The sequence below is a fragment of the Spinacia oleracea genome, chromosome 1, assembly GCF_020520425.1.
Source record: "Spinacia oleracea cultivar Varoflay chromosome 1, BTI_SOV_V1, whole genome shotgun sequence".
In the NCBI taxonomy this organism is placed as follows: domain Eukaryota; kingdom Viridiplantae; phylum Streptophyta; class Magnoliopsida; order Caryophyllales; family Amaranthaceae; genus Spinacia; species Spinacia oleracea.
The window spans coordinates 112,994,099-113,011,950 of NC_079487.1; the positions used below are offsets into that span (position 1 = coordinate 112,994,099).

A 17,852-nucleotide genomic window follows, 5' to 3' on the forward strand; every position below is an offset into this window, starting at 1 on the left:
ATTGGATAGCGATGTGGCCCATAGAATCAAAGCAGGTTGGTTGAAGTGGAAAGGTATCACGGGGTTCTTATGTGATTCAGGCATGCCCCAAACATTGAAGGAAAAATTTTACCACACAGCAATTCTACCGGCTTTGTTATACTGCACGGAATGTTGGTCAGTGAAACATTGTCACGTTACATTGGATGTGTGGGCATACAAGAAATGATCGTTTGAGGAATGAGATTATTAGGAAGAAAGTAGGGGTTGCACCAATTGAGTTTAAGATGATGGAAAATCGTTTAAGATGGTTTGGACATGTAAGCAGAAGATCAAATGATGCCCGGTTAGGAGGATAGAAGGGTGGCAAAGGGATAGAATTGCAAGGGGTAGGGGAAGACCTAAGAAAACTTGGAGGAAGGTGATTGAGCACGATATGAGCTTTCTTGGGATTGAGGAAAATATGGCGTTGGAAGGACAGAGTGGAGGGAGATAATATACATTGATGATTTCATTTGACTTATACAACTTCAATGTTTCTGATTCTCTTTATTTTTATTTTTAAAATTCTTTCAATTTTTTTTTTTTGATTTCACATGCTATTTTGAAATGTACTTATTTTACTTATTTATTTATTTTAAATTTTACTAATTTTTATTATCTCTTACAATATTTCTTCTATATATATATATATAGAGTAAGGCTCATGTGAGAACACCCCTTCTATGTGAGAACACAATCTTATGTGAGAATTAATCTGAGCCTTTGGATCTTTTCTAATCTAACAGCTCAAAATCAAGGGATTAGTAATGGCATATTTGTAAATTTATTAAACTATTACCCAGCCATTCTCCTCCCTTTTCACGCTCACTGCTTCTCTAAAAAACTATAAACCTCTATTTTCTCTCTTCATTGTGCCACCATTAGAGCTTCAATCAAGGTCGAATTTCACTTCACTTTCAGCCTAATAGCTGCGATTTCACTCCAGATTCTCAAATATATTCACCAAATTTCCAGATTTCATGAGTTTAAAGGTATTATTTCATTTTCTTGTTTAATTTTTCAAATTTTATTTTCATGATTATCTGTGATTAATTTTATGATTTTAGAACGATTTTTTTTGAATTGGATTGTGTTTTGGAAAGATTATTTGTTCTCTGATTCAATTTCCTTAATTTTTTGTTTTTTATTTGAATTCGATCATATTTTGCGAAATCGTATTGTTTGAATTTCAAACATGGATTTGTGAATTCATGTAATTGTGCAATATTCGAAATCATGTTGTTCTTTGATTCGATTATGTATATTGTCTGATCATTGTTGTGTTTTTCATGCTTTTTAATTTCACATTAATCCTTATGCTATCTATCTGTGCTATGTAATTAGAAGTTTTCATAGTCCGCAATCGTCAATCACTGAATCTGGTGCGTTTTCTTATTAATATTTCTCCAGTTTACTGTTCTGGATAATTGTTCATTTTGTTCTGGATGATTGTTTTAAATGTTTTGAATAACCGATGTTTTTGTTCTGAACTACAATGCAACTGACAATGTTGATGTTCTGAATAATTGCTCTTTTTGTTCTGCACTTTTATTCATATGTTCTATGTTATTATTATATATGTTATGAACTGTTTTCTCACATTCTTGTATAGATTCGGTTATATAGAGGATGTGAGGATCTTGGTTACCATGATATTCGAAATTTCCCGGAAAAAGTGAAGTGAACTTTATAACTTTTTTATAATATGATTTGAATATTTAGATAACTGTTTTTATTTCTTTCATGATCGAAATAAATGTACATCGTGTTCTAAAAAATATACATGTTCTAAACAATATACAACATGTTCTAAACTTTACACAACATGTTCTAGGAAACTTTTCATTGTATTCTACACAACATGCTTACTGTTCTAAACAATATACATCATGTTCTAAAAAATATACATATATAATGTTCTAATTTGTATAGTAGCTTTATTATTTTTTGTTTAGTTGTCTTGACACTAATCCTTTTTGTTATTTTCAGGACTTTGTCATTGATTCGTTTTCTTCAAACAAAACTCGATTTCAATATTTGTCGTGCAGTTAGAGTTGATGATTTTATTTGTTACATGTTTTGTATTTTTAATTTTGAAAAATTATGTACGTTGTACTCTTTTTTACATTATTTTTTTATATCTTATTTTTAGTGTTACATTTTAATTATCATTCTGGATGGACATAGTGTTACGGTTCAAATTATTGTATAAATTTTATATATTTTATTATAACCGTATTTTGGTTTTGTTGACCATGTTCTAAAATTAAACACCTTTTTTTTCTACGTGTTGTTGATCATGTTCTAAATTTTCACATCTTTTGTTCTACATAGAAAAATAGAATATATTTTTTACCGATCTTTTGAACATGGTTTAGCTAGTAGACTTGTGAAGTAATTGACTTCTTTTTTAATAGATTCATTAGCATATCACATTACAAGTCTATTAGTCAAATTAAACTTCAAGCAAATGAATCTATTACAAGTTGATCAAAACCATCCAATATAAATTGATGGTTTACTAATTTTACGAATTCAACATAAAGTATTTACAAGAAATTCAACATTTGATGTTACAAAGACATTATGATCCCGTTAAATTTGATTCTTTGTTTCCCATTTCCTTAACTCGGAACCATAACATGATGTTCATCATTTTTCTTGTGTGCCAATATCTCGCCACAATACTCAAGCCTCAATCTCTTCATTTGCTCAAACTGCAGTGAATTAAATTTTGAATATTAGAAACAATAAAATATCATATGTTCTACATTTACAAAGTAGATGTTCTGAATTCACAAATTAGATGTTCTGAATTCCCAACGTAAATGTTCTGACTTCCTAAACTAGATGTTATGAGTTCCCAAACTAAATGTTTTGCATTCCTAAGCTAAACTTTATGAATTCGGAAACTAAATGTTATGAATTGACGCAGATACACATGAAAGACCGAGCACAGACACATGCAAGTAACAAACACAATATGCATAACTACACCCAACACATAACTGAAGACATCACAATCTCGTATGTGTTCATGGATAAATACCGTGATTTGAAACGAGTTGCCTATGTAGGATTTGAACCTACATCATTGTGAAACTGCACAAAGCTCTACGAATTGAGCTAATAGGCATTGTCCCAAAACATCAAGCATTGACGACCATTACTTACAACAGCACCACACACACAAAGCTTATAGCAACAACCAAACAGAGCAGAACCACTTCCCACCCTAGACTGACCTGCAACAACCCTCCCTGCAAAACAAATAGCCTACACCAGCAACTATGCAACAACTTAAGACCAACACCAATCTTTGAAACAAATATACTAGCCCATAATGTCGCACATGAAAACACAACATAGCTAACCTGGCCAAAATTGTCATAAAAATAGGCATAAAATCAGACCCAAAGCAACTTCATGAACATATTAGATACAAGAAAATAATATTGGAACATATCCTTCTAGTTTCAGAACATCTTGTTATGAAATTTAGAACAGAAATATTCTTAAAAAATGCATATAATGTTCTAACAATTAAATTTATATGTTCTAACAAGTTGATCAATATGTTCTACTAGTTAAGGAACATGTTCTGCATTAACAAAGTATATATGTTCTAAGTTACTTATCTTTTGTTCTGCAGTAATTAAAATTATGTTCTGAACTCATTTAATATAAGTACCAAGGACCAATACCATGTGTTCTATGCATTTCATCTAATTGTTCTAATAATTAAACCTACATGTTTTAACAACTAAAGTATATGTTCTAACAATTAAACTTATATGTTCTAACAAGTTGAGAAATATGTTCTAACTAGTTAAGGGACATGTTCTGCATTAACAAAGTACATGTTCTGTTACGTTGTTGAACATCCATTACACTCATCTGGGAACTAGCCCATTAGAATACAGAAAAACAGACCACTGCACTTGTCCTGCAAGATTTTTGTACCTTTATCTACACTGATACACTTATTTTTCTTCCCAAATTGGTTACTAACATGAGCAATAAATGGATAATGGTCTTATGAACCTGGTTTTGTTATCCAAATGGGAATGTTCAGGTGGTTCTTTTTGTCATCATGCAACAAACTCACTCACTCAAACTCATATTTAAATGAAAGATTGTAATTTGTATTGATAAATGCTTAAAGCTTATAAACATGTATTGCTTGAGAACGTTCAAGAGGTTCTCTACTCTCCCACTTTCACCTAATACAATCAACATGCCTGCATACTCACTCCCCCCCCCCCCCCTCCCCCTTAATTACAAATCCCTTAAAAAAGACACACAACATAAAGGAAAACTGGAAAAAATACAATAGGCTTAATGTTCCTTAATGGCTTCTCTCGCCTTTCTTTGGATTGTTACCATTGTACATTATTCCTATATGTTCTAATCATTTAAGCTACATTTTCTAAGCAGTTAAGCTATATGTTCTAACACAGTGAGAGATGATGTTTCATTGTTATTTAGTTTACTTTTAGAGAGATTTTGTTTACTATTTGAGAGATTTAATTTACTTTCGGACTAACTGCTAGCCAAACCTAAAGCTCAATTGCACAGATCACAGCAGCTAACAACCATAACCAAATATCAACATAGAAGGTAATTCCTTTAAACCAAACGCAACCAAAAATTAGTTATGTTTATAATATGGATATTATATCAAAAACAACATATGTTACATGTTCTAACCAACGAAACTATATGTTCTAACTAGTGAACCAACATGTTCTAACAAGATAAGTTATATGTTCTAACAATTGAATTTATATGTTCCAACCTATGAAGCTATATGTTCTAATTGGTTAAGGTACATGTTCTTACCAGTTCAACTCTATGTTCTAACAAAAAATATAACCACTGATAATAACAAATGCATTAGAAGCATCAAACATGAGCTTACATCTTTGCAAACAAAACAAGTTGCATAAGATGACCATTTCAATTGTTGTAGGCAATTCCTTCGGAAAACCAAATAAATAAGTTTAGACTTGAGAACTTTAATGACGGTAATAACTAATTGCATAATCACTTCAAAAAAGAACCACAAAGTTTGTACATCAGAAGGCTTGAGCAATGAACAATTGTCCTTTCCAGTGAACTATGAGTATTATCTTCTGTTAATCTCACCTTTCATAAATTGGTAAAAGATAAAATTGAAGCAGATAAAGGAATTAATTGTTTCCTAAGAACAAAGAACATGAAAGTATGACCTAATTTTCTTTGTGGCAGTTCTTTACTTTCTAATTCTCAAATAGTTGATATACGTACAACAATCAGTTAACCCACGTAACCTCAATTGTTATTGTCATGAAAAGTAAGAGATTGTACATGAAAGAAACACCTTAACTTCTAAGAAAGCATGTGACTAACATATGTTGAGAATCTACACAAAATTCTCTACTTTCTATGACTAATAGTTTCAATGCAGATCATGCAGAAATTTCACAAGAAAGTGCATCTAGAATTCTTAACATCCAAAGAAAAGTCAGAAAAAATGCATAAGAATGGGATCAAGGATTTGATGCCTGGCAATGCGGGGTACTATTCATCAATAACCTAACAATCCTAAGCAAACACAAACAAATTTAAAGTATTTAGCCTAATTCGAGAAAAAAATCACCATTTGTCAACAACTTCTCCCAGTAATCAACAAACTATAAACCTATCCAAAGCATACCTCATCAACTAAACATTTACTTTTTGAATTCAAGGCATACCTCATCAACAGCTTCTCACTCACATACTTTTTTAATTCAGAATTTTGTCTTTTTGAATTCTTACAACTACATGCTTTGGGTTCATGGTCCTAATAGAGAGAGTAGAATGAAGAAATGTAATCCTAAATACATGATAGATTTGAACAATTATAAGTAGTAATCCTCCATGCTAGGAGTGTTAGACTACTAGTCCTAGGGAATGCAGTAGCTACTCAAGAACGAAACTCAAGTTTGACATAAAGGCAAGAAGAATATATGAAAATCCTTTGATCAAAAGTTAATATGTTTGGGAGAAATATTATTCTCATCAAATTCAGAACATGTGCACTTATAATTAGAGCATATGAAATTATGATGTTCTACACAGTGAGCTATGATGTTCTACATTCTTAACCTTCGTGTTCTAAGTATTGAGAGTATAAAATATTACTCTAAATTGTTCATGATGTCGTTCAGAAGTGATGGAGGGACAATAGGCTCCGTAGATTTGGCGCGTTTATTATTAGACACAAAAGCCAAAAATAGTTAGTTTGATGACATAGTCATGCACAAGGTTCAAATATGGTAAATGTAGTCAAATAAGATCTAATTCTTTCAAATATCTTTCATTTCTCAATAATTGAACCATCACTATACCTAAATTTTGGTGTTCTAAAAGGTAACTTTCATGTTCTAAACATTAAACATTTTTGTTCTAAATAGAGAACCTTCATGTTCTAAATGTTGAACCTTCATGTTCTAAAGAATTGAGATTATAAAATATTACCCAACATTTACAAGGACGTCATTCACAAGTGCTTGTTCGGCAATAGAACTACCAGTGCGATATAACTCTGTTGTTTGGGCGCGTTTGATCTCATTTCCGACATTTGAATTTTCTCTGTTCAAACATTCAGAACATATAACTATAAGTTATAGAACATCATGAATTAATTCATAAAATCAGTAAATCCAAAAATATAGAAAATTTTCACAAATTAATTAAAAAAGTCAGATATTAATCACCTAAACATTCAGAAATTCAAAACTAATCACAAAATAATTTAGAAACATGAACAATTAATTCAAAAAATAATCACAAATATTAAGAATAAACTGATTATGATTTAAAAAAATAATAACAAAAATTTCAGAAAAATCAAATCATGAAATAGAACATCCAATCAATTACTTACATAAGATTCTTCGCGATCTTCTGAATGTGATATGTGTTTTTCTTCCGTTTTTACACAATTTCATCTTCTTTTTCATAATTTTCCTTACACTATAAAATAAACACAAATTAACCTAAATCAAGATCTAAAAACAAGAAAATAGTGTGAAATTCGTGTATTGTATTACCTTCTTCGTTCCTAGCTTTTTCGGCTTGTTTTTTTGGATTTTTCTGCTTCCTTCATCTCCAATCTTAAACGAATACAAAAAATTAGGTTAAAATAGACGAAACTGTTGAAGAAGAGAAGAGATATAGAAGAATTCACCAAGAACTATTTGAAATCAACGACTAAATCGAGTGAATTGAAGCTTCATCGACAATTTTTGAAGCTTTAATGACAGTTTTTAGAGGAGAGAAGGGGGTTGAATTTGGGAGAGGCTGTACAATATTTTTAGAGAGAGAAACGTCTGTTTTTTTATTTTTTATTATTTGGTGTGTGGGAGGTTATTTAAATTATTTCCATTACTTGCTTTTAATCCTAGCCGTTGATTTTCATCTAATCCTACGGATTAGATTCATTCTCATATATACTAGTATACTCACATAGGGACCTATTTTCACCGGATCCCTTCCCTAAATATATATATATATATATATATATATATATATATATATATATATATATATATATATATATATATATATATATATATATATATATATATATATATATATATATATATATATATATATATATACATTTTTTTTTCTCTTATCCTACTTTCATTAATTTCACTTTCTCTTCCTTGTTTTTTTCTTTTTATTTCCTACTCCTTTCTGGTTTGATTGGTGGCAATGACGATTTCTTACGACGATTCATGATAGCCAACCCCAAATCATTTTGGGACTAAGGCTTTGTTGTTGTTGTTGTTGTTGTTGTTGTTGTTGTTCACCTGATATGATCTAATTTTTCTACGTCAAAGGTCTTATCTGATCATATTTTTCATGATCTGATCTAGTGTGATTTGTTCTATTCCGATCGAATATTTTCCTTTTTTAGTCTGGTATGAATTTTGGGTCTAATCTAGTAAGCAATAAAAATAAAGTGATTAAAATAGAGCATTACAATCAACAATTTTCTTCTTATGTGACCTTGTATCGAGGTTAATTTGATACTCCGTATAGCGTATTAGTATCTAATACGAAGTACTTTCTTAAGCTTCATCGGACAACTCATGCAGAAATTTGAAGTTAGAAACTTAGAACCAAAGCAGTCACTTACTGCGTGCATTGTGAATTGGTTTCTATAGGGGAACTAATTTTGGCATATCTTCGCTTGAATAAAGATTAGAGCAAATAAAACTAGCTTGATCACGCTAACGGTTGTGCGGAAATCAAAATTTGGTGTGTTAGAATTTAGAAATCACTCTCTCCTTTGGAAAACTGAACTCGTACTCCGTATAAGTTTAACACTTTAACTATAGATATTATAGTTTAAATTAAAGTGAGCCCAAACAAGTTTTATGGACCTACAGTTTGCTAAGGAGTACGTGTCTAATATGTTTCCCCTAATGCTTTATAATGGGACCAACATAGCACTCATAGATCCAAGCTATCAGCCAGCTTGCATATAAAACCAACACAATATCCCAACCATCTACAATCAAAATCAACCTTAACCTCAACTTCTGTCTTTACATCAACCTAAACTCTTAGCTGTCCAACAAATATCATCATTCATCAATACTCCGAATAATCTTAATTGATCTAAAGATAGGACTACGGCTTCTTTTCCTTATTCTTATTGTTTATTAAATAACATAAAAAAATTATATCAAATTAGAACATGAAAGGTTAAAAGCACTCACAAAAAACATTCTGACTAAATTAAACCATGAATAATCATATTAGACCATACCAGAAACTAAAAAAATCAGATAAAGAGTAATATTAGATTTCATGATCATCCGGACCGGACCGGACCAGGCTAGGCCGCCCATTTGTGCACAAACTAGTTCCAGCCAAGCCCAAAGGTTGACGCCTCAATAAATCAGATAGTGATGAATTTGATGACGATGTTGCAATTAAGATAAGCAAGCTGCTAGTTCATTTCTTGAACAACACTGATTAACCCCGGCAGGATAACGTTCAAGACAAAGTCTTACTTTCAAATCACGCTTATTATCTTACATCAAAATCACCATAAATTATCAGTTTATCACCATGTTAGTGGGCCTCTAAAAATATCTCCTCAATTCATCTTTTCCGCATTGCTTTTTACGGAGTACTATACTTACACTACAGTAAACAATACTCCCATCTGTCTTTGCCTTATGTTTTAAAAATACTTTATTAAAAATTGAGTTTTATGATTCAGAAAGACAAAGTGATAGGCCAATTTTTATTTTGGGCAATAAACCAATCTTTTTGAGATAGACAAAAATAACAAATAGGGCAAACAAAAAGGAATATATACAAGTATTATAACAAGAGTATAGAATATTGGTAACGGTCATATTGCATAACAGTTATAGAGTGATACTCTCTTCGTCCCTAAAAAGATTGATTCATTTGATTTTCACGGTTTCTGAAACATGATTTAAAATGTAAAATTATAAAAATAATAATTTGTGTTATTTTATAGACCTCACATGACTCTATTATTTCTTATAAAATTAATGGTCAAAGTTGTAAAGATTGAACTAAGATTACGATGGTCAATCTTTTAGTCGGAGAGTACTCTGTAACCCGTTAATGATTTTCCAATCTCAATTAGTTCTAAAAAACTCCATAACTTTATACTAAAACAGACATAAAAAATAAGATATTCCCCACGATGCAAAATATCCCATCCAAAAATCATTTCCCTTAAATAAACTTTTTTATAAGTTATTGGTGTGTGGAAAAAAATATTTGTTCTAAATTAAGGCAATAATATATCCAGAATTCCCGAGTACTGTTTATAGGTTTGGCGTAAAATATTTTCGGTTAACGTTTTTCAAGGAAAAACTCAATTCCAAACTAATTTTGCTTTTTAGGATCCTCACAAAAAAAGTTAATGGAAAATAGGAGAAGATGAGTGAAGGGAAGAAGGAAAATAGGAGAAGATGAGTGAAGGGAAGAAGGAAAATGGAGGTAAGGAGAAAAGATGGAAAAGTTGTTTCCTTCCTTTCAAATGGAAAATGATTTTCGACCTATAAGGCAGTTACGTAAAATTATTTTCCATTCAACCAAACAACTTAATATTACTGAAAGGAAAAATCCATTTCTATGAAAACGTTTTACACTCTACCAAATAGGACCTTAACGATAACAAATAAATTTTTACAGTATTTTGTCAAATCGAAATATTAATAACAAAACATATATTTACTCAATATTTTAAATTAGCATATAGATTAAATATTTTGTTAAATTAGCGTACTCCATCTGTTCTTAAATAGTAGTCTTATTTTAACTTTCAACTCAATATTTAAACGTAAATATCTCCAAATACGTATGTTATAAAAATATAAAAATTTAATATTACTAAATTGCACATTATAATGAACAAAATAAGATCTCACACGAATCTGTTTTAAATTACATATTAGAAATTAAAAGATTCTTTTCAATGGTTTAATATCAAGATTAAAAAAAGACTAATATTCGAAAACGAAGAGAGCATTTAACATATAAATATAATACTATTAAATATTATATAGTAATTTGCCCAACGGAGGGAGCAGTATATAACTAAATGAATTCGCTTAAGGTTGCTAATTATGAAGTAGTTTTAGGAAGAAAGGTAATACATAGTAGTTGAATAAAACCAAGTAAAAATATCTACTCCCGTCAAAAAAAAAAAAAAAAAAGTAAAAATATCTACTAGATACAATTCATTTTTAATAGATCTTGGTACTCCGTAACAAATTAGCTACCACGGTTTCTTTATACAATTTGATTCTACCATCACCGTGGAAATTAATTCCTCCTATACCCAACTTACCCTTCCTCCATACATGGGCCATTTCTTTAACTAAAATACCTTCAATATGAGGAAGCCTTCCTACGAAGAAACGTTTAAAAAAAATTAAAACAAAACTAAAACCCCCTTCCTACGAGCAAAACAACCAACTAAAAATTCCTCAAAAATTATAAAAATCATAATTTTCCTTTCCTAAGATCAACTACAACAACGCTAACATTATCAGCACTTTGCCTCGCCAAAGCCAACTTCGTCAGCAAAACCGAGGCATCCGAACACGCCTTATCGGAACTCTCCTTCCTAGCAGCCTCCGCCGCTTCGTTCCCCGGGGAACGAGAAGGCGAGGCGGATTTTTCGGCGTTAAGCAAACACATCCTAGCCACGGTTACAGCCGTTTCGTTTGAAACGACGTCCCATAAACCGTCACTAGCTAAAATCAAGCATTCGTCTTCGGAAGTCCGATCCGTAATGGTTACTTCCGGATCGGGTATAACGTAAGGTTTGAGATAATTATCTCCTATGGCTCTTGACATTGCTAACATTCCAAGCACTCTTGGACCATCCCAATATATCACTCGACCGCCGGCTTCTTCAATCCGGTTCAACTCATCCGGTCTGTCCGGCTACAAAAATCAATTCAGACAAAATTAGTTTTCCTTCAAATTAATTATCAATAATTAGACAATAAAATAATACTCCCTCCGTTTCTTTTTGTTGTATCCGTTTCCATTTTAAGCGTTTCATATTGTTGTATCCATTTAGAATCTATTCTATTTTTGGACATACATTTTATCCTAAAATACCCTTACATTTCTATCTAATTACCAAAATACCTAAAGATTCTACCCATATTCTCACCTAATTTTCCCCACCCATAATATTTAATTCTTTTTCCTACCCCATATACCCACTCTCTCACCTCCTTTATCACCCATCATTATCACTCCTCTCTCTTACCTTATTTCTTTATTATTTTCTCACTCATTTATTTATTATAATCTCTTACACCCAATCATTTCTCTTACACCCAATCATTACACTTATACCCATCCAAATCAATATTCCATTTTTCTTAAAAACCACACCAGATTCCAAATGGATATATCAAAAAGAAATGGAGGGAGTAATTAAGAGGTAAATATACCTTATGATCGGAAGATAGAGGAATAGCGACGCCTTTACGGCATAGGACAGCGCGTGAATCGCCGCAATTAGATACGACGATTTTCTCGGGGGTTACAACAGAGACAACGGCGGTGGATCCCACGGCGTCGCACTGAGGTGTTTGCAACTCACAACGACAGCTCGTTGACGTCGTTGGGCCGGCGTTGTTCTTCGATCTCTCTCCTACCTCGCTGTCCATCAACTTAAAGCTCTCAGACATCGTCTCAGTCCACTCGATTTCGTCTTCTTTCTTCTCGATCTCTTCTTTGATTATCTCATGCATCCGCTTTTTACACCTTTTCGCAACCTAAACAAACATAAAATCAAACCAAAAACGATATCAATTCAACCGCTCAAAATTTTTGAATCAGACGTGAAACTTAAGATTCGAAGTGATATTGAAAATTTACATGAGAGCAGCCATGGCCGTCATAGACTCCGTAAAAATGAAATCCGCCGTGACTTTTGGTATTGTCCTTTTTGTAGAACGAAGGTCGAATAGTAACCGAATCTTCCATATCCCTCCTTCGGCCACAAACAGAAGTGTATCCAAACGTAGGTAAGTCTTCAGAAGTTGTCAACGCCGTCACGGTCGGCGGAGATTCCTTAATTTTACCGGCGGGAATATTCAAGGTAATAAAGCTCTCACACTCACGCGCTGCCTGTAAGCACATCGGAGAATTATTTATCGCCTCCAGATCTTCAACTTTCCGGCGCTTGAGCCGTGTAGTAGTTTCCGCGATCTCGGCGATGAACTTGATTTGTCGGAGTTCCATTCTCCGGCGACGAGCAGTTCGAGTAGCCGGTTCGACCGGACTCGTCGGTTCATTCTCGCCAACGTTAATTCCACAGCACATTCCCGCCATTTGATCAAATAAAAAAATAGCAATGATTAAAAAATAAAGAAGCGGTTCGGACCGAAGTAAATAGAGTAAAGAGAAAGATAAAAATTCAGAGAAATGAAGAAATAATGGAGAGAGAAGTGGGAGGGGGCGAGAGGGTCTTTAAAAATGGTGCGGGAGAAAACGGGCAGAGAAAAAGGGCAGCCCGTCACCGAAGCGGGCAAGGGGAGGGACACCAGACGCGTGGAGTGGAGTGACGTAGAGTAAAGAGAAGTGAAGTTAGAGCCGTTGGATGAGAATAGCGGGAAGATGGAAGATATAACCACGTGGAGATACTTTTTGACGGGTGGGAGGTGGGGAATTAGGAGAGAAACGTGGACCAATGAGAGATAAACACGAACTGTTGAACCGGCCTTCCTTTTCTGACACGCATGTGGTCCTTTTTGTAGTGAGCAGCCGTACCCAACCACACTCTGATTGATATTTTACAGTAGTTTTCACCTTGATTTCTTTTTTAGGGAGAAGGTCAGGTTGGTTTTTATTTACTGGAATTTGCCAAAATTGGGGTCCTTCCCCGATTATTTTTTTCTGAACTGAACTGGATTTAACAGAGTGAACACTTGAACTGAATTGAACTGAATTAATTGAATATTAAATAATAAAATAATATAACAATAGTAATAATAGTAATAGCAATAGTAAAAGATAAACATTACAAAATAATTAATAGCAATATTTAACATTATAATAATAAAATAAGATCATTAAATAAAAAAAATGAACACAATGTCGTTCTTTTGAACTGAAATGAATAGAACTGGATGAAGCTTAACTGAACTGAACTGAACTGAACCGAATGAAACTGAACTGAACATTACCAAATTAAACTAAATGGAACTGAAATTAAGTCGCCCAAAAAAACAGGGTCTTATTGTAAAAGTCACTCTATGGAAAAATGTACTACTTCTTCCGGAGTATTTAGTACTCCCTCCGTTCCTAAATACGTGTTCATAGAATACTCGACCTGTTTTGACTTTTTGCACTATTCACATAATTCACTTTGACCCTATTTTATTTCTAGTATATGAAAATAAATGTTAGTATATAATATATTGTTGGTTTCATCTTAATATATATTTTCAAAATATTAATATTTTTCTAAGTTTTATAATATGTAGTTAAAGAAATTGGTGGTCAAAGTTGTGCATCGGCAAGCGTATCCGGTCAAAACAGGTCGAGTATTAAAGGACAGAGGGAGTACGATACATAAAAACACATATATACGATGTATTGTATTTCTCGATCATAGTACTCCCTTTGTTCCTAAATACGTGTCCAATTCCCATAAATAGCGTTCCCTTATAAGTGTTCAGTTTCCATTTTTGGACATACACCTTTCCCACTTTTCCATACACAGATATACTTTTCCCACTTTTCTACACACTTTTCCCACTTTTCTATAAATCATTATTACTTTTTCTTACACATTCTACACTTTTACCACTTTTCAATCACCACATCCACTTTTATATATACTTTATTAATAAACAATTGTCTACTTTTTCCTTTCCCAAAAAAAAAAACATTCCCAATCATTACCTCTTACACACCATTCAATCTTATTAATTACCGTGTACATGTCCAAAGTGGACACGTATTTAGGAACGGAGGGAGTAAAATTTATAAAGCACAACAATATATTATTCTGACACAATACCATTTAATTTATAATATAGTACTCCCTCCGTTCCTTTAAATTCTATCCATTTGGAAAAGTGGGTGGTTTTTAAGAAATTGGAATCTTGGTTTGTATGAGTATAAGTGTAATGATTGAGTGTAAGAAAAATGATTGTATGTAAGAGATTATAATAAAAAAAAATAAAGAAATAAGGTACTTCCTCCGTTTCATTTTGTTTGTTACGTTTGGACTTTTGCACGTTTATCAACTTATAATAGAGATTCTTTTTTATTAAAAAAATTAACCCAAATAAAACCTCAATCCACTAATTACTACACAACCAATAAGATTGTTTTATTTATCAAAATGAACCAATAATGGAAAAGCACAAAGATTGCTAACTTAACATACTTGGAAAATGGTAAATAAATTTAATGAGTTGAAAAAGTTGACCAATTAAAATTAAGAGTAGGCACAAAAAATAACACTATAATAAGTTTATAAATAGAAAGATTCTTCCATGTAACAAACAAAATGAAACACCCTAAAAGGAAAGAGAAATGATAATGATGGGTGATAATGATGGGTGATAAATGAGGTGAGATAGTGGGTAGATGGGGAAGGGAAAAGAATTAAATAATAGGGGTGGGGAAATTTAGATGGGAATATGAGTAGAATCTTTAGGTATTTTTGTAATTAGATAGAAATGTAAGGGTGTTTTAGGATAAAATGTATGTCCAATAATAGAAACGGATAGAACAAAAAGAAATGCTTAAAAAGGAAACGGATAAAACTTAAAGGAACGGAGGGAGTAAAAGCTGAACTGGTATATGTATTCTAAAACGGTTATACTTTTATAAACGGAAATAGTTTATAAATAGGAGTATTGATGTGGCCATAACTGGAAGTCCACCTTGGACCAACCACGGAATGATACATGGCATTCTCATGCTTACTAAGAAAATGTGCAAAACGTTCGAACGTATTCTCCCTGAAGGAAGACATAAGAGGCTCAATTACTTGGAAAGGCCCAATACAAAAATTGCGCATTAAGCCCTCCATACCAGATGAGGACACATGTCCCCATCTCTGAGGTCAGTCAATAATATGGCTAGGGTTTTTAACAACTACCAAAACCATAGTCCTATAAATAGTTCAGATCTCAGAGTAAAGGGCGATCAATTCATTCCTACCTACCTTAAACTATTCTGCTCTGTCTTCTCTCTAGAAATTACTTCTCTCTCTAGCCAATACTTACTTAGGCATCGGAGAAAATATTCCTAAGAGAATATTCTTGTTTTGCAAGTTGTAGGAAAAATCGTGTCAACGCATATTTGATACCTCCGAGAAAAATGGTGACACATCATCACCAACAAAGTTCCCAAAACAAGTATGTATTAGTTTTTTTAAATGGCCCATAAATTAGGGTATACTTCAATGTCAATGTGTTGAATATAATAAGAGTCGTTAATTAATTGTAAGTTAGTGTGGATATACTGATATAGAAAGGATACATGATAATTATGCTTTGTTATGTTTAATTTATTTTTCACTTGTATTAAGAAAAATAAGTTCGATTAACTTAGTTAAGATTAGATAAGTTTATTTAAATTCAGATAAATTGAGGAAAATACGTGTTGATCAAACACAATTTTTAACTTAAATAAGTTTTGATAAGTTCTAATAATTTCTTATCATATTCGAAATCGATCTATCAAGATTATGTCCAGCTCATAATGGATATGTCTAGATCACGATCAGTTCAGAACGGATTTCTCCATATCATGTCAATATCAATGTCTAGATCATAACGAGATATCCAAATCATGTATAGATCCCGATCGACATGTCGATCAGAACAGATGTGTCTAGATCATGTTTGGATCATAATCAATATGTCTAGATAAAAAAAAAAAAAGATTTGTCCATATCATGAATGATAATTTGTCCAGATTATGTCCATATCATAACAAGATATGTCAAAATCATGTGCAAAGTAGAATCGATATGTCCAGATCATGTCCATAAATATGTTCAGATTTTATGCAGGTTAGAAAATATGAACCTTGTCAAGATCAGAACCGATCTGTCTATAGTATGTCTACATCAAAACTGATATGTCCACACCATGTTCGATCAAGTCCGATCCATCAAAGTCATCAGTGGCACCCCCAATGTACCCCCATTCTTAAAAAAAACAAAAAAAAAAAGATGCAAACTAATAGACCAGTTCTGTTACATAATCGGTCTCTTATGAAACAGTAAAAATCGTAGCACAACGCATAAGAAACAAGGGTGGGCCACTGGGACTGGTAAATTCCTTAATAACACTAAGAGAACATTAATTTGAGACGCGTGTTCTCCTTATATTCATGTATAACAATATATAAGACACCATTTACTACTTTAAATTTCTGTTTAAACCCTAAGAGCCCGGTTATTTGGATTACTTGATTTAATTTACTTGACATAAATCAATTATAAATTTTAAAATATTTCGTTTCCATGTATATTAAACTAAAACACTTCATTAAATAAGTATGCTTATTACTTGCCAAAAAAAAAGTAAGTACAATTATTTAAACTACTTAAATTCTCACGCGATTAGCATATATATAGTCGTAACTCAATAAAAATTACAGATTAGTTAAAAATAGTATAGTACCCGTGCGATGCACGATTTGTGATATGAATATTAAATTTGCATATCTAAACTTTTACTAAACTATAACTATAGACAATTATCATCAAAATAGAGCTTATAGATAATCTTATTATTGAAACTAATGATGGATAGATTTGTTACTGCCTCATTTCTTATCTTATTTATTTAACAAATTCAAAATAAAATAAAATAATGGTACATAGATAAATTTACGTTTTTCCCTTTTCATAACCCATGTCAAACATAAATTTATTCTCATCCGTTCTTTACTTTGATAGTCATACCCACTTAATACTCCCCTGCCATCTACATCATTATCCGGTCGTTTAACATTCACCCCACCATATACCTTATTCATCTAGAGATAACTTCGAAGCGGGGTGGGTTAGTCCCTCAACACCTGTGTCTGCCTAAAATTCTCATCCCCATGCTCGTCACCACGATAGGTATGATACTCATCCTCGTCTAAGCCCCGTCTCGCGGACGGAAAATAAATTAACCCCCCTTCATCACCCGTATGTGTATCCACCCCGCAAGCCAAGCCCTAGACAACTGAATTCGGCATTATTTTTTGACAAGAGAGTTTTGACCTTTAAAACTTTAAAGTATTTCACAATTTGTTTA

General features: G+C 32.4%; 1 protein-coding gene and 1 long non-coding RNA gene across 2 annotated transcripts; both read right to left on the reverse strand.

Annotated features, from left to right (window-relative positions):
• Window positions 1-2,449: 2,449 nt before the first annotated feature.
• On the reverse strand, window positions 2,450-7,527 carry LOC130470306 (uncharacterized). Its single transcript, XR_008930379.1, has 4 exons — window positions 7,101-7,527; window positions 6,935-7,023; window positions 6,526-6,639; window positions 2,450-2,738 (listed from the first exon to the last, which is right to left on the reverse strand). It is a non-coding gene; the product is annotated as an uncharacterized lncRNA (long non-coding RNA).
• A 3,248-nt stretch (window positions 7,528-10,775) lies between these two features.
• On the reverse strand, window positions 10,776-13,018 carry LOC110785471 (protein phosphatase 2C 37). Its single transcript, XM_021989909.2, has 3 exons — window positions 12,454-13,018; window positions 12,024-12,350; window positions 10,776-11,502 (listed from the first exon to the last, which is right to left on the reverse strand). The coding sequence occupies exons 1-3, from the start codon at window positions 12,907-12,909 to the stop codon at window positions 11,056-11,058; spliced, it is 1,230 nt and encodes a 409-aa protein (XP_021845601.2). The 5' UTR covers window positions 12,910-13,018; the 3' UTR covers window positions 10,776-11,055.
• Between the last annotated feature and the right edge of the window lie 4,834 nt (window positions 13,019-17,852).

Bases quoted from the DNA above. Each gene is read 5' to 3' on its own strand.
- LOC110785471 (XM_021989909.2), bottom strand. From the start codon at position 12,909: ATGGCGGGAATGTGCTGTGGAATTAACGTTGGCGAGAATGAACCGACG. The intron at 12,351-12,453 runs GTAAATTTTCAA...ATGTTTGTTTAG, and splicing joins ACGGCCATGGCTGCTCTCAT to GTTGCGAAAAGGTGTAAAAA. The intron at 11,503-12,023 runs GTATATTTACCT...TGATTTTTGTAG, and splicing joins CTCTATCTTCCGATCATAAG to CCGGACAGACCGGATGAGTT.